Consider the following 22,121-nt stretch of genomic DNA (forward strand, 5'->3'; position numbering starts at 1 on the left):
ATAAATGACCAGCAGTTATGCAGTTACGTGAAACACCCTACAGCGCCGAAGAGTCCAGCAATCCTCTCACACCTAATTATCCCCCATAGGATTCGAACCTGCAAACCCACAGGGTAATCAAAGGGGTGGTACCAAGTGTATTCATATCGCTTAGCATGATGCACCACACAACCGAGCCTGTAACTGTCTATTACATCGTGTAGGAGATGATTGAAAACATACATATGAATACTTTGAAAATCATTATAGAAAGTTGAGAATAAATATTACTCAAATCTCACCATTTGCTGATTGTTCTGATTTCCTCTTTCGGGTAGATGCAGATTCCCAATATTTGCTCCAGCAAAGTTGATAGGTGGAGGTCCTCTGCGTTCTATAAATATAAGTATAAAAAGCTTTTGAAAGGTGTTAAAATGGTTTAAATAGCATTCCGTTAATTTTGCGTTATTTTTTTAACACCTTGTAGTTCTAACTAAGTTGTTATCAGGCCGGTGTGATGAACTGGTCGTTAAAGTGTTTGACTTAACTGTGTTGACATCGCAGATAATTATGTATCGAATTCAAATCTCATGATCATCACCTGGGATCTGATAAATTAGGTGGGCAATGGGTACTGAATATGCAGATAACCGCACACACGCATAAAAACCACCATCGCTGCCAATAAGCAGCCAATAAAATGGACTCAAAATTTGTATTTTTTATGTTTCATTAAAGTTGTTAATTTGATTATGTAATTGTATCCTAAGTAAATGTTTCATCATTTGTTTTGGATTTATTCATATCATACAATTCAAATATGAGGTCCAATTTTTTAGTTGTAAGTGTTGAAAAGTCCTAGAGAAACTTTGCCAAGTAATCTTGTATTATCTAAACAGCAAAAATAAATATTCTCAAACCATGAATGTTACATGACTGCTCAAACTTTGGTATCTAATTTACAATTTCCTCCAAAAGTAATTCTTTGCTCGCTTGGAATTAGAAAAAAATTATAGACATTCTGATGCAACTTGCGAATAAAATTCATCATACTACTTTTAAAATGAGACAATTTTTTTGCATACTGCAGAAGGTATTGTAGCATCCTTTGTCAGCAAGACACACGCGTATGTTATTAAATTCTCCCAGTTGGCCCACCCATTCACCCATTAAATTCAACCAATATCAGATGATATCGACTACTCGAGACGCGGCGATCAACGAATTGACCAGCTTTGCTTTCGAGCAGTGGTTCCCAAACTTTTTGAAAAAAATTCCATGACGTACCCCTCGCAATTTTTTTAACGATTCCCCGTCTTGTGCACCAAAACATTAAAAGATCACAACAAAGATCAATGTGCCGTATAGTGAACCGAACAAAAGAATATAAAGCGCAACTCTAATGACATGTGTGAGTGTGACATCCAGTCTGTTTCGATATTTGGTAAAAGGGCAGCGTCAGCTACAGCTCTGCAGTTAGTATACCTGTGGTGGCATGAATTGAACTCTCTCTGTGATATCACAGGCCCACAGCTCTGTGACATTACAATGGGGAATGTGATTGAAACATGAAGTGAAGAATCAGTGTCTCTAGCGGTGATTGCAAAACAGCAAAAGGCGATAAATGTGTATATGTTTAGGCACTCAATTTTTGCATTATCAAGCTAATAGCCATATTACAGATTTGTTTCGCGGACCCTCCAAAAGTGCTTCACGGTCCCCAATAGGTCCGCAGACCCCAGTTTGGGAATCACTGCTATAGAGTGATTGCTGTAAATCCCAATAGTCGCAATTTAGTGCATACTGTAATTCTTACTTGCTTTGCTTTAATTTTAATATCATGCTGTAGTCCAGGGGTGTGCAAACTTTATTACAGGAAAGCCAGATACAAGTAACTGGGTAAGGCTGCAGGCCGTGCCTTTGCTACGTTTTCTCAGCAGTGTGTATTTGGCAACAGAATTCTGCTAGCTAGTGTTGCTAATATGGCAGTGGCACCCAGGTACTGGTACAGTATAGGCTTTGAGGCGCAAAGAGATTGGAATGCCCGCACGTACCAGAAAAACGAAACTAAAAACTCGTTTCGTGGGCCACGGGCCACATTTTGCACACCCCTGTGCTAGTCGATTAAGATATAATCCATGACAAAACTGGAATAAATTGTTACAATGGGTTGGGCAGTCTATCGTCACCACAATATGATTCTGACTGCCAGTGGTTGCTCTTATGTATACTCGTATGTGTATTATTTACAGAAGTCCATGACAAAAAAAATTAAAATCTACATAATTCTGGAAATATACCTTTTATAACATTTTTTGACTGCGTTTTAATGCCAGAGTTTCCCCATTCATCCTTGGCCCAGACTTCGAAACGATATGTTTTACCAAGTGTAGGTGACTTCATCCTATACTGAGGAACTTCTGTAGTGTGAGTCTCTCCATGTTTTTCATCATCACAGAAGATTTCTATGTTGTATAGAACGTTTCTGACAGATACTGCATTCCAAGTCAAAAGAATGTTGAATCCACTTCTTTGAGATGAAAGATTTTCAATTTGCGGCAAAGCTAGAAATAAAGGAGTGAGTTAGTAAATATAGCAATCAGTAATTTAACATGGTACCGTGTACTAACAAGTGTTTTGATGCTGGAGTCAGAGAATTTACGAGGACATGGATATTCATGAAGCATAAATATGTATAACCTGCTTTTGCAACAATTCTGTTCTAGATTCTTCAATTTCCCATAATTCATTAGTTTCATATTGCATAAGTTACACTCTAAAATCATAATATATTTCAAGTTAAAAAATTAACTTCGTTTACATTTATGCTAGCGCAAAACACCAAACTACTTTCGATTTTGTACTTCAGGCTAGTCTAAACTTGCAAAGTTGGAGGGCCGCAATTTCAAGGAGGCCTTGTGAGTCGCAGTCAGAGAAGACAGGGAGATGGCGATACGACCAGTGGTGGGATTCAATTTTTTTGTCAGCCGGTTCCATCACAAAAGTCATATTTTTCACCCGGTTCTGTTACAAAAAGTCATTGAGAGTAACCAGTAATGCTACGATCAGAGGTCATCAAAGTCGGCCACCACCCATTCTAGATAAATGATTATTGAAAAAAAAAATATACAGTAACCGTCGACTAGTTAACTACCAAATATTTAAATGAAGTATACTCTCAATACAGATAATAATAGCCAGAAAAAATAAGTGAATTGTAAAAAAAGTATTTAAAATTAGTTTGAAAATTGAAAGATAGTAAGCAAACAGTGGCAATGTGACCATTATATGATGGACAGTTACATGTTTTAATCATTATTGAATATTATAACTATACTCTAGTAATCCTTAACAAGAAAATTTAGGTAACTTTTTTTAAATTTCACATAGGAAGCCAATCTAATAACCAGTGAAATTGATTGATTTTTGGGAGAATTTTTGATGCTGAACCCCATAGGACAATATCATATTGAATGGAAGAATGAAAAATTGCAAAATAAACAGTTCGTATAACACTCAATGACACATAATTTTTGAGGCTGATTAAAATACCAACAGCCCTTGACAGTCTATGCACAAACATGGATTCGGGTATCGGGTTCCTCATGTTTACTTTCTTTCAAAGACTGGCCACTACGAGACTAGTATAAGTTTATTTCGACTCAATAATCAGCATAGGCTTATTACAGCTATTAGGCGATGAAACAATTGAATATGGTAAAATCCATATCTTCCCGGACTTCCCAGATAGCAAGGTCTGTTCAACTGTTTGTCACCAGTTGGGAGAAAAATTTATCGCCGGAGTAAGGCCGAGATCGCCATGGCGACCAATTTCGTTCCTGTTCTGCAGAACAATTTCAGAAAGCATGTGAAATAGAACACAGTTTGAGAAACGCTACACTTAAAGTATTTGGAACAATTGATTGTAATATATGTCAGTGGTTCCCAAATGACTAGTTTTCCACAAGACTATTGCATCGTTCAATTTAAACTCTTTTAAATGAAAAATATTTGTTTTAAAAAATGGAATAAATTAACAAAATTAACATTGAGAGAGGGAAGACTAAGTTAAAATTTTAGCTGCGTTATAATAATATATAATTTAATATTTATAATACAGTCACACAATCATAAATTGCATTAATGCAATGCGTGGGGATTTGTAATACAAAATTATAAAAACTGTTAAAATTAACGTTGAAAGAGGGAAATACGAGTGTCAACATCGGAAAAAATACCCTGATTTAAATTAAACAGATAATCCGATGCATTACAGGAAGTAAATTAAATTTGAAAACCTGTGGGCTTATTCTTTCTTTTTCAAAGAATCTTTTTTCTTCTCAGGGGATTTTTCCTCCCCGGCTTTTTTCTGAGGGGATTTTTCCTCTTCAGCTCCCCCATACGCAGAATAAGCTATCATACAACTTGTGATAATCTGCTCAATTCGATGGAACGGATCAAAGTTGACGCCAAACTTGGAAGAAGCCTGAAGTAACGAGAATTTGTTAATTTTTTATATGTAAGTTGGTCTAAACGTGTCATAGGACTTGAATGCCTGCTATCTAACCTCTAATTAACCTGCATGAGTTCATAGGTTCGAATCCTGCAGGGAATTCCAAGGCCAGCGCTATAAATAAGTTTGTAATGTTTTTTCAATGGGAAGACTATTTAATGGGAGGGAATAAATACATACAAATACATAGGTACAAATACAAGGCAAGAATTTGTTTCAGTGACATGCCCAGGTAATGTGTTACCAGATATTCGAATAGTAAACTGCAGCTCAAATATTTTAGTATTGATACGATATTCAAATATTTCGCCTGCTCTACTCAGTATTTTTGAATTTGATTCACTATGTAAATAAACTATTTTATTTCCAAGGTAAATCAAAACTTGGCTGGTATTTGAGTTTGCAACCTACAGAAAACTTTCTAATGTGAAAGTGGATTGCAACCATAAAAGACATTAGGCAGGCCTGCTGTAGAGAATAACCCTTAACCTGGTACACATTACGGGAGTATCCAATTGGCCTGGTCGTATTAGAACGCAAAAAGGTAAAAACACAAAGTGTTAATCTATTTCACTCAAGTTCAGCAGGTCATATTAAATCATGGGCTAATTGCCTATAATCTATTATATTTTACCGATATCAGGAACATCACTGTTAGTTGTAGAAGAACAACAGTGTTGAATGAGATCGGCAGGATTCCTAGAAGTTGTAGATTGTAAAATAGTGAGAACAGAAGGCTGAGCTTTGTTACTCTGAAAAAAATAGGATATTATGGTAAATTGCCCGTAACTAAATTCAAAATTGTAAGAACGGGTTCTCTTTTGTGTCAAACTGGTTCCCTCATCTTAGAAAACCATTTCACGTTCCCAAAGAGCAAGTCAGAATTTTAGAACGGGTTCCCTTAGGTATCAAGCTCACTAACAACAGGTTCTTTCATTTTAGAAAATGTATGAATGTCACTATCAGGGCTGGAGTCGGAGCCATGGAGCAAAGCCTACCGGGTTAAATGGAGCCAGAGTTACCACAAATTTTAGTAGCGCTAGCTCATAGCATCTTATTAACTTTTGTTATTTCAGTGATATTTAGAAATTGGAGTCAAAACATTGAATTTTGTTTCATGGTGAAATCTATATTTAAACTCTTTTGGAATTGTAAACTTGATTGTCTGTCTGCTCTAAAGACTTCAAAATCTTTACTCCTGCTCAAATGTGTCAGAAGTTTGCAATAAATTGAAACTCCACAGCCCAGTCACTAACTACCGTAATAATTAACGTAATTTTTATGTCTCGATTTGTAACAAATCAATACTCACGTCGCCAAATGAATAGATTTCACGGTTTCATGATTCCATTGTTTCCTCACAAACGTTGCAGTATTTTTGACAAACCCCCCTCCGCAGGCTCCAAACATTCCAAGAATAGTACAGATCAAGAGAGAGTCAGGGAAAGCTCCACAACCAAGTTTCACTCCTAAATTATGAAAATAATTGTTTGAAATCACAAGAGAGCAGAATTCCAATAATTGCACATACGTGGAGATGAGCACAGCGAAATAAAGTGTTGTCGTGTGAGAATCGTAGTGGAACAAAATTATTTTTTGAAGTGAACAATACCTTCAGAAATACCTGAATTACGAAAACGTTGTTTGGAATAACATAAGAGCAACGCTTGGCATTCATACCAGCAAGCAGCACATGTATCAATGCTCAAATATATGCTGGCCTTAACTGAGAACCGAGACTACGGAAGAAAAACAAGCACAGCGTATTTCCGCGTGTCATGAAATAAAGTTCTTACAAATTAAATTTGTCCTGAAATCTGGAACAAATGACTGGCTAACTTACACCATACCCAACACAGACTTGTAACTGAAAGAGAGGCGAAGGTACGTCATATTATTAAGCTGTCTTATCAACATTCTTTTCCCCTGATATAAATATGGAAATCATTCCTAATCGGCTGGAATTGCGAAGTTTGATGCGAATTTTTCACAAACATCAAATATCAGAAAGTGTAAACAAATATATAGCAAACCTTTTATAATTTTTCTTGTTCGGATCATTTCTTTTCCCAGAACAATCACTAACATCGCTGGTTTCCATGACAACAAATTATAAATGACATCTTTGGGGGAGTAGAAGATGTGCCACCATACTATTGTCATCATGAGAACTGACTGAAATGAAAAATTATTATATGTTGTATGAATTATTAATATGTCCAGGCTATCATATGCTATGTTGCCACCGATACCTGTCGATACGTGAGGATCTACAATTTTACGAGTGATTGAAATCTTTCCGGTTTAGCACAGCCTACTCCAGCGTTTCTCAAACTCTGTTCCGCAGAACACTACCGTTCTGCAAGGTTAGAACAGAGGTTGAAATTACGACCAAATTGGTCGCCATAGCGATCTTGGCTGTAAGGGACTCTGGATCGTGAATTCGACCGCCGGAAGGCCTCGTACCAGTTTGGAAAACATAGCATAATATGCTTTTTTACTCAGATTAACTATTCAGGGATGTGCAGCTTTCAATACAAGGGGTACAAATAAGTGGGTGAAACCGCGGGCCACACCATTATTTTAACAGAGGTTTCTAGTAGACACAAAAATATTGGTTATTGATCTCATGACATGCGTTGTTCGCTTCACACAACCTAGCTGTTAGGGCATTGTAAGGTCATAGATAAAATTGGACTCGGGTATAGGCTTTGCAATGCAAATGGATCGGAATTACTCTCACATACTAGATTAAACAACTATAAAATTGCAGGCCGCATTATTTTTCCTTGTGGGCCGCATTTGGCCACAGACCGCAGATTGCACAGCCCTGAGCTTAACAATAAAACAAATCCATACCTGATTATTGGATAGAGGAGTCAGAGCAGGTTTTCCTACACAAACACTTATGATCATCCCTCCACCGTAGCAACAAGCTATCGACATCAACCATGTGGCAACTGGCTGTTTCCTTGCCTTGTTGACATCTGAATTTAAAATAATTTTCTTAAAGGGCTCTGTGATTGAAACTCAGGGGCTTTCTGAGCTATTCACTTACTTATTAAAATACTGAATTGGCTGATTTTGTGAATGTCCAAAAAGCTATAACGTCATCAATAAAATTTTACAAGCGGAGTCATTAAATAAAGTAATTTTAATTTATTCAGAAACAATAATCGGCAAATAACAATTGTGTTTTATTTTTTGAAACTAATTGTGGGGCTCTGTACTAACTAGTCAACTACTTCCCGGGTTCCATAACACTACAAGTTTGAGAACCCCTACACTAGAGTATATCTCAGTTAAAAAGCATGCAATAGATTCATTTTGGGATTCTATGTTCTACCCAAAGTATAATTATTTAGGAGGTATCAACTACTGATAGAGAATAGGCCTTTAGAAAGCATCAAGCCATCCTTCTGAGTGTGCGGGTCAGAACCAGTAGTGGGATTCAAAAAATTTGAATCCCACCACTGTTCGGAACCCCATTTTTTAAAACGTAAAAAACTGTCTATATATGATCAACTCACCCCAGTCATTCCGTACTCCGTAAATTACCAGAGTATAATGAGCAATCTCTATGATTGTTGCCAGATATACTATCAAGTTATTCGTTGGGTCTGCTATAGATGAAACATCCATTATGATATACTGAGAAACAATGAAAAATGGAAAATTAGAAATGGGTGTAGTATAATTCAGTATGAATATACAGTATCTAGATTTGAAAAAAATTACCATATACCGTATATATATATGTGCCAGCAGCGGCGCAGCTAGCAATAGGGGGAAGATGTTTGATTTGAAAATTTTATCTTTTACTTGCAAAGAGAGGCGAGCTACACGCAACCATGAAATTTATTAAACAGCATTTCGCTATGGAAGCCACAGCCCGACAGCCGGTGTCGTGAATTGCAGTTTGTTTTAATTTCAAATATCCTTATATTATCTTAGAAACGTGAAATAACGAGTATATAAAAACCAGTAACAACACACTGAAGTAAAATCTTGAAATTCAAACATTTCCTAAACCTTCCACTAAGGCTCAAAATATTACACGTAGACTATTTCTGTACTGCAGTTATGTGCAAACTTTTGAACTGTCTTTCTACCATCCTCCCAGAAGTAACTACTAAAGAAGCTTCTTATTCAACCAACTTTAACCGCCTTTAATAAACACAGTATACAGGTATAGCAAATAAAATTGACCAACGCAAGGTCGCGCTTTGGACCGGCGAAGTCAGCTGGGAATGCAGCTGCACTCAGAACAGCTGTGCTGTTGATAATAGGCGGGGTCAAATTGTGTGCAGCGGAGCGTTATCGATAAGTCCCACTGAACATGGACCTTTCCCCCGAGCATCGACTACCTTGTTTACTTCCTGACATTGGCCAATCAGCAAGATGCACAAAGTGACGTAACAATGCCACCATTTCGCATCCGCTCAGACACTTTTCTCACTCAGACAGATTTTCAAGCGTGGTTGTAAACATTACCTCGTTTTTGCGTTTTTGAACTCTATTCGTTAGTTTTCAGTTGTGTTTCGGAAACTTAAATGAAAATCAGATAATTCAATGATCACTCTGTCTTTCTAGGAGTTTTAATTCAATTGCAGTAATAAAAATTAGTGTAGAAATAGCTGTGATACCCAGCCTGAAATTCTTTACCGGTACTTTTAAAAACAGATCGTTGTATGCGATGAATCATAATGATGGTTTGAAACACATACCCCATTTTACGGGCGCCAACACACAAAAGCACTCTTAAAATACCCTCGAGAATATTGCAATGGTAAAGTATAGGAAGAATATTCTGGGGTCAAAGGTCGGGGAAAGGTGCATAGCTCTCAATCAGCCAATCAATTTTATTTTAATCACTCTGATAGGACCAAAACAACAACAAACGGACAAACAAAACACAGACGACCTGGAGGACGAGCATAACTTAATAAAAAAGTTTTGAACGTACAAGTACGTGCCCGTCCACCAAAAACAGTCAAAAGAACACAATAAAACAAACAAACGATGTAAAATCGGGCAATTACAGTACCTTAGGATAGAATTTACATATTTATCCTGGGGAGAGGAAACCCGATAAGACGACTTAATCATATGGCGAACCTTGGCCTCTCGTCCAGTTACCAGTCCAGGTTGGTATGGGATTAGTTAGTTATTTGTTTTCGGAAGCATGGGCTTGATGGTGGAGGAAGCCGTAACCGACCAGCGGTTACGTGAACCACCCTACGGTGGCGAGGAGTCCAGCAATCCTCTCGCACATGATTATCCCTGCATGCGATGCGAACCTACGAAGAGTAATCAGAGATGAGGTGGCGAGCTATTCCTAACGCTTAGCACGATGCGCCACACCGCCAAGCCTTTCAAATGAATTTTAAAATGTGAGACGTGTATTTGTATCATAACGGTGCTTTTCCTGCAAAAATATGGAATAAAAAACACTCGTTGACGTATTATGGTGATGCTGTGGTTCAATTTCATTGCAAAAAAACAGTGACAGAAAATTGTTACTGAAAAAAACAAACTCTGTAAATAGATTGAATGTTTCATAACAGTCCATGCACAAACGTAGATTGGGGTATCTGGTTCATCTGTTTACTTTCTTTCAAAGACTGGCTACTACAGGACTAGTATAAGTTTATTTCGACTCAATAATCAGCATAGGCCTATTACAGCTATAAGACGATGGAATAATTGAATATGGTACTGTGTCGTATGCGGGTGCTCTGTAACGTCTGAGAAACAACCTGACCGATCTTTCCATGAGTTTCCAAAGGATCCAAAGCTTCGGAATAACGCAGAATTAAAAGTAAATTCAATCCATAAACGTTTTTGACTGAAGACCTGTTAGATTATGCAGGCGAAAGTGTTAAGTTGGTCATTTCATTTTGTATCATAAGTTATGAGCTCTTTATTGAAATATTTCACTTATACAATAATTAAAATAACATATCGAGCAAAAGTTAGGCATTTAAATACAGGAATCACTGAGTATTTCAAAAATGAATTTTCATCATCAGTTCATCGGTATAAATCACTCTATACCAGGGTGGTCAAAACCAAATGTGGCCCGCAGCTTCATAATCTGTGGCCCGCGTCGAATTCGGAAAGTAGTCAAAGAATCGCATTTGGTGTTGTTTTCATATAAAATTAACCAGAAAATTTTTTGGACATATTGATACATCACTAATGTCGCTGAATTGATTAGTGTTATGATCGGCTGAGGCAACTAGCGAAGTTGAATGATGTGCTTGGCAGTCTAAATCTTTTTTTATCTCTTTGGTCACGAATATATGCTAACAATTTTGGCATTATAGAAAACTAAAAATCGATTGCCAATTTTATTAGCCTAGGTTGGCTATGCCTAGTAACTAAATATCATCGTTATGGCCCAACAATATAATTCATGCCGTGTGTTTTTTGCAACCACCCTAAACAGTATTAGAAAAAATGCTGCCTATTTGTCAGAAAATTCAGTATTTACCCTCCTGTTAGCTTACATTCGGTAATTAATGAATCTGCAGTTATTTATAAGTTATTTCGTAAACATGAGTTTGAAAAGAAAGCTGAAGAAGGCCTTTGCAGGTTTTAGTAAGTTTTTACATGTTTTAGCTTGATAAATGCCAAATAGTGACCAATGTGTTTGCACAATAAAATGTTTGATTTGTATTGCACTGTTTACCTATATTCTTGGCATTATTGTGGCCCGCGAACAATGCAAAAATAATTTTGTGGCCCCCGGAGCCGGCAACCCTGGACCACCCTGCTCTATACAGTACAAACAATTAGACTGATTTGAAAAGCAGATTTGTATGAAAATAACCACTTATAATGGGTGTTTTATCCACAATGTCATATTCAAAAATCTCAATCAAAAGACAAAAATTAGAAACAATAACGACTCGACTAGTCTGTATCTCGACTAGATTGCTTTCAATAATGAGCTCTAGCATCAGGTTCGAGACATTGCACATAAACTGCAAATGTAGCTTCATAAAATTATCCATATAAAAAAGTTGTTCCCAAAGTTACTATGCCTACGGACCCCTTATACCTCTCTGGGGCAATTGCGGACCCTAATAATTTCAAACCTAAAACACAATACAGAACGTAGCATATAGCTATTTGGAAAACATTCGCATCAGCTGCCACTCCTCAAATTGCAACACAAATTGTGTTACTGATTTATTGCAACTAAATGATGCCAATTAACCTTAGTGTGATCGCTGAAATGCGGTCATGAAACAAAGACATGATGCAAATATTTTATTTTAATGACGTCATCACACAGAAAAGATAAATACGAATTTCATAGAGACCACATGAATTTTTTAACAATCTTTAGCCGTAGAAATTTTTTTAGCAATTGATCCTGTAGTTAAAGGCTATTTTTTCCCTACAAGAATAAGAAAAATACTAAGATATCCATAAGGCCCTTTCGTTTCGTGTCCAATAAGTAAGTGAAATTCAAAGAACTAAATGACACAACAGCGCCAAGAACAACGTTAGTCTATAACGCCAAAACTAACAGCTGTTCAGACACACCCTCCCTACCCAATTATAAACATAATATGACATTGGTTAATTATCGGAAACCCTTTGATTCAATATAGTTTAATAATGAAGTAATTCAATAAAATAAAAACAAGAATTATTTTTGTTCAGCAAAAGAATTGAAACAAAAGCTAATAGGCTACTCCATGAGCTCTGCTTGTGAGTACTTTAAGTCTCACACCAATCAGTATTCACTGGCATGTAATTTTACACTATAATGTCTTATGGTCTCAGTAGGTTTTGGGGCTTCAGTGGACCCTCATATTTCCACTCATATATCAGCCTCCTTAATTTCTGAGCTTATTTCTGATTTTTTTTAATTGTTGTTTTTAATTTTTTTTCTATAATATAAAATTTAGGGAATACATGAATTTTTCTTAATTTTTATTACTGTTTTTTTATTTTTTTTTTGCTATTTTTTATTTTTTTTAAACATGAAAATTTTTTTTTTCTATTTTATGACTCTTTTTAATTTTTTTTTTACGTTTTAAAACATAGGAAAACACACAAGGTTATATAGAAAACCTATATACATTAGGGAGGATTGAGGATTGGATAAGTTGAATTATTTATTCAATTGTTATTCTCATTCCAATACAGCAAGATTAGGTACAGTGCTGTCAATCATGATAAACAAGAAATGTACAGTACATGAAAATTTAAAAAGCAGATGTATACAAAAAAAATGGAAATTTACAATAAGCTTTGCATGTCATTGGGATATTTTTGTGGCATTTTTTTACCAGTGAAAGTCCATTTTGTGTCCAATAATAGAAGTGAAATTCAAAGAACCAACTGACATGATAGCACCAAGAACAACGTTGGCCTATACCGCCAAAACTAAAGGCTGTTGAAAACTTGGGATTTTTTTTTCGTTATTTTTTAATTTTCATTTTTTGTATTACAAAATTTAGGGAACACAATTTTTACTACTGTTTTTTATTTTTTTTTGATATTTTATATTTTTAAAACATGAAAATTTTTTTATTCATTTTTTGGCTATTTTTATTTTTTTTTTACTTGGAGAAACACACGTAATTATAAAGAAAACCTAGGTACAGCAGTTGTCAATCATTATAAACAAAAAATGTACAGTGCATGAAAATTTAAAAAGCTGATGTTCACAAAACATCGCAGTATCTAAAATTCATATGAATGTTCTAAAATATACACAGGAATAATAGATATCAGTAGTTGACAATAATTGAAAAACATAAGAGCAAAAGGTAATAATGCATTTCACAACAAAAATTAATAAAAATTTAACAATAGCTATTTAAAACGAGTTACGATTATGGTAATAACTTGGAAATTTTTTTTTTACTTATTGATTTTTATTGATTTTTTTTATTTTTTTTTTATATTTTGAAAATTGAAGCAAATGTGAAGTTTCAAATAAAACTTATATACAGGATTCAAATACAGCAAGATTATATACAGTAGTTGCAAATCATGAAAAACTAAAAATCTCAAGTAAATAATGGAAGTTGACATGCCATCAAAATTGTAATTGCATAAAAACTTCTTAATCTGGTCGATATAAAAACAATACACATAATGTTCTGGAAAAGCTTAAGGTGAGTTTGTTGTGGCTCACTAAAAATCGTACATAAAAAGCTAAAGCATGCTGCACTCAGCCTAATTTTCAAATTTATCAGATGACAAGGACTTGTATGGAACAAATGAAAAGACATGCAAATCAGGATTTGGTGCAGAATTTCACAAAATGCTGTAAATTATTAAATATTGGGCGCTCCAGAATTATTCGTACCAATGTGGGGATCAAGTGAGGCAAAGTAAAGCAAAGGGAAAATGCTCTGGTACAGAAACTTCGGGTTGTATGGCTGTTGTAATGGCTGCCCAAAACACTCATTCTACAAAGATTATCGTTGTGAGCTTATGGGGTCAAATCTAGTGAGGACTTATTGTAAGCAAGAGGATTTGCAGAAATCGTCACTGTGACAGGATGGCACATATCACCAAGAGTCAGTTTATACGTCTCCGCAATACAAGCCTATGAACCTACAATGATGAACTGATTTGCTACTCTCAACATTTCACATGAAAATGGTTTATAAAATTTTTGCTTAAATTCTTTTATTACTGAAAAATTTGACTATTTAGAGAACAGTCTTTGTGAGTTAATTTTCAATATTCAATCCCTTTACTACATGTGCAGGTCCATAATATGTTCCAGGATAAGGGGTATGAACTGCAGGATCATTCGGCATTCAGTCCAAGGTTGTTGGAGTAATTAAAAGTCGAATATGACTCTTTAGTTTAACGTTACGCGACATGCCCTGCAACATTTGTATCTTAGCATTGTCTCATGTGTTCAGTCAAGGAAACTTCTCATGTTTTTGAAGGAGTTTTCAGCAAAGATCATCAGAATCTAAAAAAAATTGTTCATTTAGATGAGGTTGGAAACTAAATAATTTGATTGCAAAAATGGTGCTCAGTTGAGAAATATCACAACAATTTTCTATGTGGTATTTGTATAAGGCATTAGAAAGGCAACTATCACATATATCGTTTATCACAAATGAAATTGAGGAAAAACCTGGCTAATTTCCTGCAAACATATTACAGTTTTAGGGGTCATTGATCGTCCACAAATATATAACGTCGCCTTGGCACACTGGGCGTTTCACAAGTTTCTATTCATTCTAACTCCCCAGAACTCCCCCAAAGAGAACCTGGGAAGTACACTTCTCACAGTACAGTACACATATCCAAAATACGAATCCAGAAAATATGAATCATGCAGACAAAATGTGTCATTGTTTCATCTGAAATGACTCCAATAATTATTCCAGCACATCAAAGACTTTTGGTTTAGTATGATTTGAGAAAATACTAATTTGGGAAGGCTGAAAAAATGCTTATGGCCGTAGCATTTCACCTACCGTTATCACTTTCATGTTGTAGTGGTTCATTCAATTGTGGTTCTCTTGCTTGGTTTCCACCAACTGCACCAGGTTGTATTTGTTCATTTTGCCCCTTAGAATAAATATTCCTTATTTACTATGTGACATAGACTACTATCATTATTGACAGTGTTATAAAGTGCAGAATAATATCATTTAACTTTAGGGTCAGAATATTCCATATGAAATAGTGGTCTCGATATCCCATAGTTCCTATGAGGGTTTTCTATCAGCATAAAATATAACTGTCTATCAACATTAAAATCCATGCTAAACATTCTCAAAGTCACTAAGTATAACTTGTCAAGAAGTTTGATTTTTGCTCCAGCAAAGTTGACAGGTGGAGGTCCTCCTCCCTCTATGAATATAATAATAGAAAGATATTTAATGTAGGAAATACCACATTTATTAACGTTTTTTTCAGAGGGTAAAATAAGTCAAGTTGTCAAAAATAAGTCGAACACACAACACAAAAAGAAAAGACGAAATTTTACTCAATGCGAAACCTGAGCTTAGGCAATGCCTAAAAATTTTTTTTTAATTCTGTCGCGGGCCTACTAAAACAAAACCTGAACAAGACGATAACAAATTTTTGAGGAACCACTAGCTTAAGGAGCAGAGACATGACTACGACATTATGAATCACGAATATTGGCATACTGCAAATTATACATGCCTCTTCCCGGTGTCACTTACCTAAAGGGGCTAATGGAAAATGAAAGTCTTGCATTTCATGCAAAACGTCATTTTTCAAAACTCTGCAAACGATGAGTCTTTCAGGATATTCTTGCAAATTAGGAAGGAGATGAAATGTTAATTTATGTCTCTGGGATGTTAGAAATGTGTTGTCACAATCGAAACGTCCGTGAGGCATATTGAATTGTAAATTTTCTTGTCCCCGATCAATCTGTAACTCGAGGCGAAGTCTGTCACCAGTTTCCAAAGGGATTGGATTGAACCAAATTGGAGCAAGACGTGCCCCTAGTTCTCTGAAATGGGATCTGATTCTTGTTTCAGCAGTCTCACATTGTCCATAAAATGTGAAATGAAAGTCATTTTTGTTTGACATATAGAGACAGTTATCCACAATGACCTGTTGTTTGCCAATTAGCCATTTTAACCACTTGATGGCGACAGTGAATAGACTAAACTTTCTGCATCGAAATTCTATGCTGTTATCCTTTGTGATTCGATCAGGATTAATAATGTCCCAGTCAGTTTTACTTGAGAAATGTAATATGTCAATTTTGTCTTTTTCCAGACCGACGCACCATGACTTGATTTGCACGATCGCATCTTTGAAAAATTTGGAATCTGCACTGATATCGAAAAAAGGTGTGATACCAATGTATTCTTTGGGGCATATTGAATTGTCTATTCCAACCGACAGCCATACCTTTGTTCGTTTGTTGAAAGTTCCACTAGGAAACGTGACTTTGCATTCGTTCAGTCTCATGGAGCCACCAGCAACTTCAATGTTTACGACTAAAAAAATAGATTTGCGGCAAAAATTAAATTATGACAGGTTCCAAAGTTATTTTAAAAACCTTTCCAATGTCATTGGGATTTCTATGGGAAAGCAGACATCAAATCATATGGCAAACCACGGACGGCACTTGTTCAATAACCAGTCCATGTCAGGTAAGGTAATAGCCAGTAATCTGTTTCAGATGCATCCATCCATTAGGGAAAGGAGGTCATTGGCTACAAAATGAGAAGATTGCTAATTACTGAAATAAAATGCAAGAAGTAGCATGAGCAGGAAATGGGTACTTGGACATAAATCTGGAATGCGACAAAATATTTGTTACCATGAGTTATTAGAGCAATACCCTGTGTATTGAGTTAGAATTTTCAATTGTTTTTTCCCAGTTCAATCAGGTATGGAACAATGTATCCACATTCAGGAATAAAAAAATGATTCGGTTTCATAAATTTAGATTGCTTGTATGACCAGAGCACGATATATTTTCATTAATTACATTTAAGGGAAGAGGATGGTGTTTAGGAGACATTATAGTAGTGGTTTCTGCATAAATTTTTCAGTACTCCCAAAGTATGTTGACCAAGATGGCAGACACTGTAACGTAGTATGTGTACCAGGTTAGTATTAGGCCATAATTCCAGGTACAAATACTGCAGGAGTCACTTGGTTAGTCCCCAAACTCAATATGTGTACCAGGTTAGGATTAGGCCATAATTCCAGGTACAAATACTGCAGGAGTCACTTGGTTAGTCTCAGAACTCAATATGTTTAACAGGTTAGAATTAGGCCATAATTCCAGGTACAAATACTGCAGGAGTCACTTGGTTAGTCTCAAAACTCAATATGTTTACCAGGTTAGAATTAGGCCACAATTCCAGGTACAAATACTGCAGGAGTCACTTGGCTAGTCCCAGAACTCAATATTTGTACCAGGTTAGGATTAGGCCATTATTCCAGGTACAAATACTGCAGGAGTCACTTGGCTAGTCCCAGAACTCAATATTTGTACCAGGTTAGGATTAGGCCATTATTCCAGGTACAAATACTGCAGGAGTCACTTGGTTAGTCCCCGAACTCAATATGTGTACCAGGTCAGGATTAGGCCATAATTCCAGGTACAAATTCTGCAGGAGTCACTTGGCTAATCCCAGAATTCAATATTTGTACCAGGTCAGGATTAGGCCATAATTCCAGGTACAAATACTGCAGGAGTCACTTGGCTAGTCCCCGAACTCAATATGTGTACCAGGTCAGCATTCGGCCATAATTCCAGGTACAAATACTGTGGGAGTCTGCAGGAGTCACTTGGCTAGTCCCAGAACTCAATATGTGTAACAGGTTAGGATTAGGCCATAATTCCGGGTACAAATACTGTGGGAGTCACTTGGCTAGTCCCCGAACTCATAATATAAATAAAAAAAGGAAAATTGTATAATGAAAATATGGCCTAACCCTGACCTGGTACACATACAACGTTCCGGTGTATCTTGGTTCACATACTTCGGGGGTGCCATTATTACACATAACAGTTTGACATAGTGCAGTCGAACGCCAGTGAACAAATCTTGAACTACCACAAATGGTAGAATAAATACGAAGTGCCTTGGTCAACGGATGTAAATCATTTTGATTTCGAAAAAATGTCGTTTGGAACCACTGATTTTATGCCAATTAGCCTTCTTCTCATTACAAATATACAGCATTGATATGTATGGCAATTCATATTCAATTGATTTTTTGCAATTCCAAATACTTGCCCAAAATTTTTTTTGAGTCCTAAGTAAAGTTGCTATGGCTGTTATTCGAGTTCGAATGAGTGAGTTACTCGAGTCCCCCCAACATTGCTACCAAGGCTCACAGATGACCGATTAATGTGTTATAGAAACAACATTGTCTCACCCAAATTACACCAATAAGTGAATTTCAGAATGAAAATGCTTGATATTTTTATAACAATGATGATGGGCCGCCACCATGCAGATACACTCACCGACTATTTATTAGAACAACAAACAAGTTGAAATATAAGGTTGCTACTCCACCTAATGATTAATGGCCATAACTTACATTTGATAACATTCTTTGACTGTGTTTTGATGCCAGAGTTTCCCAATTCATCTTTGGCCCAGACTTGAAAACGATATTTCTTACCAAGTGTAGGTGACTTTATTCTATACTGAGGAACATCTGTAGTGTGAGTCTCTCCAAGTTTCTCATCATCACAGAAGATTTCTATGTTGTATAGAACGTTTCTGTCAGATACTGCATTCCAAGTCAAGAGAATGTCAGATCCACTTCTTTGAGACGAAACATTTTCAATTTGCGGCAAAGCTATAAATAAATATTTCGACTTAGCATACTTCAATAAAAAACATTTTCAATATAAGCTGTGAACTTAAAATTATTTCTGGGCAATTCATACAAAATTCAAAAACAAAATCGAATATAAAATAGTAGTGAGTAGCAATTCAGATATTTTAGAATCAATAAAGCAGGCTTACAATAAAACAACTGTGAGTGACTTTTTCAAGCAAAAGCCAAATACAAATATTTATGTGCAACTAATAGAAAATCTAAGACTCAGTTAGCGATATATGCTAAAAGCAGGATAAAATGTTTTCATTGGAATTGGAGCTAAAGTGGTATTTTCAAACTCAAAGTCTGGAGTAGAAGTTGGAATGTTGAATTATCTGGGTAATACGGTAATTTTAGACTTTTATGAATTTTTTACTGAAACTCAAAAACATGAAGTGAACCAAGCGTTCCTAACAGTGTATTAAAGAGGCATGCACACGGCAATTAATTATATTAAAAATTTGATCTCCTTGTAGTTTGGAGCTGGAGTTGATATCTTCTCCAACCTGGAGTGGGTTTTATTTGTCCAGTTTGGCAGTTGATTTGCCAAACCTTACTATTTGTGCAAAAATTTGGTTGAGGACAGATTCTATTATTTCAGGGGTCTGCAACAGGTGGCTCGTTGGCCATAAACCGTTTCGTCAAGCTATTCAGTGTGGCCCTTGTCAGCATTCAAATTTTCCCCACCAAGAATAACATCCCAATCCGACTGTTTATGTTGACAGTTCTGACAAAGCTGATCTTAACAAACTATGCAAGAACTTGAAGTTTCCAATGTCCCACTAAACTGTTACATAAATGGGATTCTTTATTGTGGGAATTTTTAATGTTTATGGAAAAACTAAATTTTTTGTCTGGCCTAGCTAGATGTCTGAAGTTGGTTATATGACCCACCGGCAAAAAATGTTGCACACCCCCTGTATTATTCCAACATCTCAATGATTCAGCACTTTCTCATAATTACAAGCATTTAACTCAGCCCAACGCCATCTGATTCAATTAAGACGACTGACTTACTATGCTGAGTTGGCTTTGCAAGTTGTTTCGTTACTTCTTTATCTGATTGTTCTGCTTCTTCTTCAGACAGTGGGAGTTCACTTCTGAAGATAAATTGGAGAATGCAAATGTATTAATTTTGATCCATTGGTTAAAATAACAGCCCCTATTACTCGATTTCAAAACCCTTCTCCCCTCACCCACAGCGTTAAAGATTGTGCACCAGATAAGCTGGTGGGCATGGGCTTTAAATCAAAGTTTTCTAACCTGTGATAGATAATAATTCAACACTTTAACCACTAGGCCAGAGGTTCCCATGACGTGAAAATTAACAAAATTGTGTTAAACATAGCTGATATATGATTGAATTTTTTACATATTGTGTTTATTATAAATGTTTTAATATTTCTCATTTTAAATGATGTGTATATGAATATATATGCTTATCAACAAGCAAAGTTGAGCAATTTGTCAACTTGACACCAGATATTAATGACTTATATGAATTTTGTTCAAGCACCTGTTTGAAATGACCACAAGTGCAACCTCCTATCTCTGCAAAGCTGGGTTTTCAGCAGTGGTGTCAGTCAAAACAAAATACCGGTTACGTTTGGACATAGAGAGATAAAATGCATGTGCATAACAATTATAACATCTCGCTTTGAAAAGATGTGTTCAGAGCAACTGCCGCACACCTCTCATTGTATAAATAAGTTGAATGTTTTTAATGGCATTCCCTTTTCTTCAGGCGCACATATTGACAAACTTCAAAAAGCATAAAATGCACAATAACGATCACAAAATTCAGTTTTATCCAAAGGCAGCAAGTTTCATGTACGTGTACGGCGATTTTTTTCCTGATAATTTAGCGCCGTACGAACATAAAGTTCGGGAACCGCTGCACTAGGCCACACCTATCCTTGACAATTGAAATATAGGTGAGCCTTTTATATCCTACTAAGTTAAAGTACTGTTATATCTAACCTGGGGTTTCCTACTTCTTGTAAAGTATCCACATTTTCTCCAGTATTTTCAAAACTGTCTGCATATGGTGATCCTGAGAAAGGATAATAAATAATTATCAAAAAATGATGATACTATTTTAGACTCTGTTTTGAGCTATTTAACATCGTTTATCAGAAATTAGGATAGAATTTCCTATTTTACCCAAAAAAAAAGGTAAATCAATAATACGGCTTATACAGTGAACCATGGCCTCTCATCCGGTTACCAGTCCATGTCAGGTATGGGATTAAATAGCTAGTTATTTGTTTCAGATGCATGGACTTGATGATGGAGGAAGCTCAATAAACCAGTGGGTACATGAACCACTATGTGACGACATGAAATTCAGCAAACCTCTCGCACTTAATTATCCCCAAGATCCAAAACTGTGAACCGAGCAAGATAATCAGATCGGTATGCAAAGCATCCATCCATAATAATGCTCTGCAACCAAATGTAACAACTTGGAAACAATTTATATTTTTCCATGAAATTAATTTTGAATATCCTAGATTTATATTCAATCATATCAGACTGAAAATTTGTTCAATATTTCCATATTTATATTAAACAATAAAAATACAAAATCTGTTTGAAGAATCACAATAGGCTATATAACATGTTGCAAGATGCTGTTGAAGGATATGTCAGTTTCAGCAGCAATGGAAGTATATTTATTAAACATTAAATCCCCAAAAAATGAAAAATACTTGATGACCATAACTAAAATACTTGATGACTATTACGTACTCATCATACCATAGCACCACTCAATTTCAAAAACATATTTATAACTTACCAAATTCAGCTTTTGAAGTTGTGGTTGGAAGTTGTTTAGAAAAGACATTAGTTGTAGCATCTGCTGACTTGCTCTGACTTTTGAGTATTGTGACTAAATCCAACTGAATTTCTAGTACCTGTAATGTATAAAGTTTTTATACAAGATTAGCACTAAGCATGCAGAACAATATTTAAACAGACAATGGTATCTAATATTCAAGTGCTAAAATTTGATGCATTTTCCCATAAAACTATACTATATAAAAGTGCTGCTCATTTTATTAAGAATTCTTCCATTTATTGAAAAACTTTCAAAATTTGCATATTTTATCTTATCTTTGATAACTCACTAAACTGACAGTCTAGTGACTTGGTAGTTCAATGTAAATAAGAATTATTGTGAAAAATTAGTAAATTCGTTTCAAATTTAGACTTTTGCTTGGCGAAACAGAAACACAAATGAATCTTGATACAAAACCTTGGTATTGTAAAATTATTAGTTTAAAATTAAAAT

The 22,121-nt window shown here is 35.6% G+C and overlaps 1 protein-coding gene across 1 annotated transcript; it reads right to left on the reverse strand.

Moving 5' to 3' along the window:
• Positions 1–13,401: 13,401 nt before the first annotated feature.
• Positions 13,402–16,970, reverse strand: LOC144419909 (uncharacterized). Its single transcript, XM_078110126.1, has 3 exons — positions 15,682–16,970; positions 14,965–15,058; positions 13,402–14,450 (listed from the first exon to the last, which is right to left on the reverse strand). The coding sequence occupies exons 1-2, from the start codon at positions 16,439–16,441 to the stop codon at positions 15,048–15,050; spliced, it is 771 nt and encodes a 256-aa protein (XP_077966252.1). The 5' UTR covers positions 16,442–16,970; the 3' UTR covers positions 13,402–14,450; positions 14,965–15,047.
• Between the last annotated feature and the right edge of the window lie 5,151 nt (positions 16,971–22,121).

Source organism: Styela clava, chromosome 2 (assembly GCF_964204865.1).
Source record: "Styela clava chromosome 2, kaStyClav1.hap1.2, whole genome shotgun sequence".
Taxonomy (NCBI): Eukaryota; Metazoa; Chordata; class Ascidiacea; order Stolidobranchia; family Styelidae; genus Styela; species Styela clava.

Coding starts and splice junctions, on each gene's coding strand:
- LOC144419909 (XM_078110126.1), bottom strand. CDS start 16,441: ATGAGACTGAACGAATGCAAAGTCACGTTTCCTAGTGGAACTTTCAAC.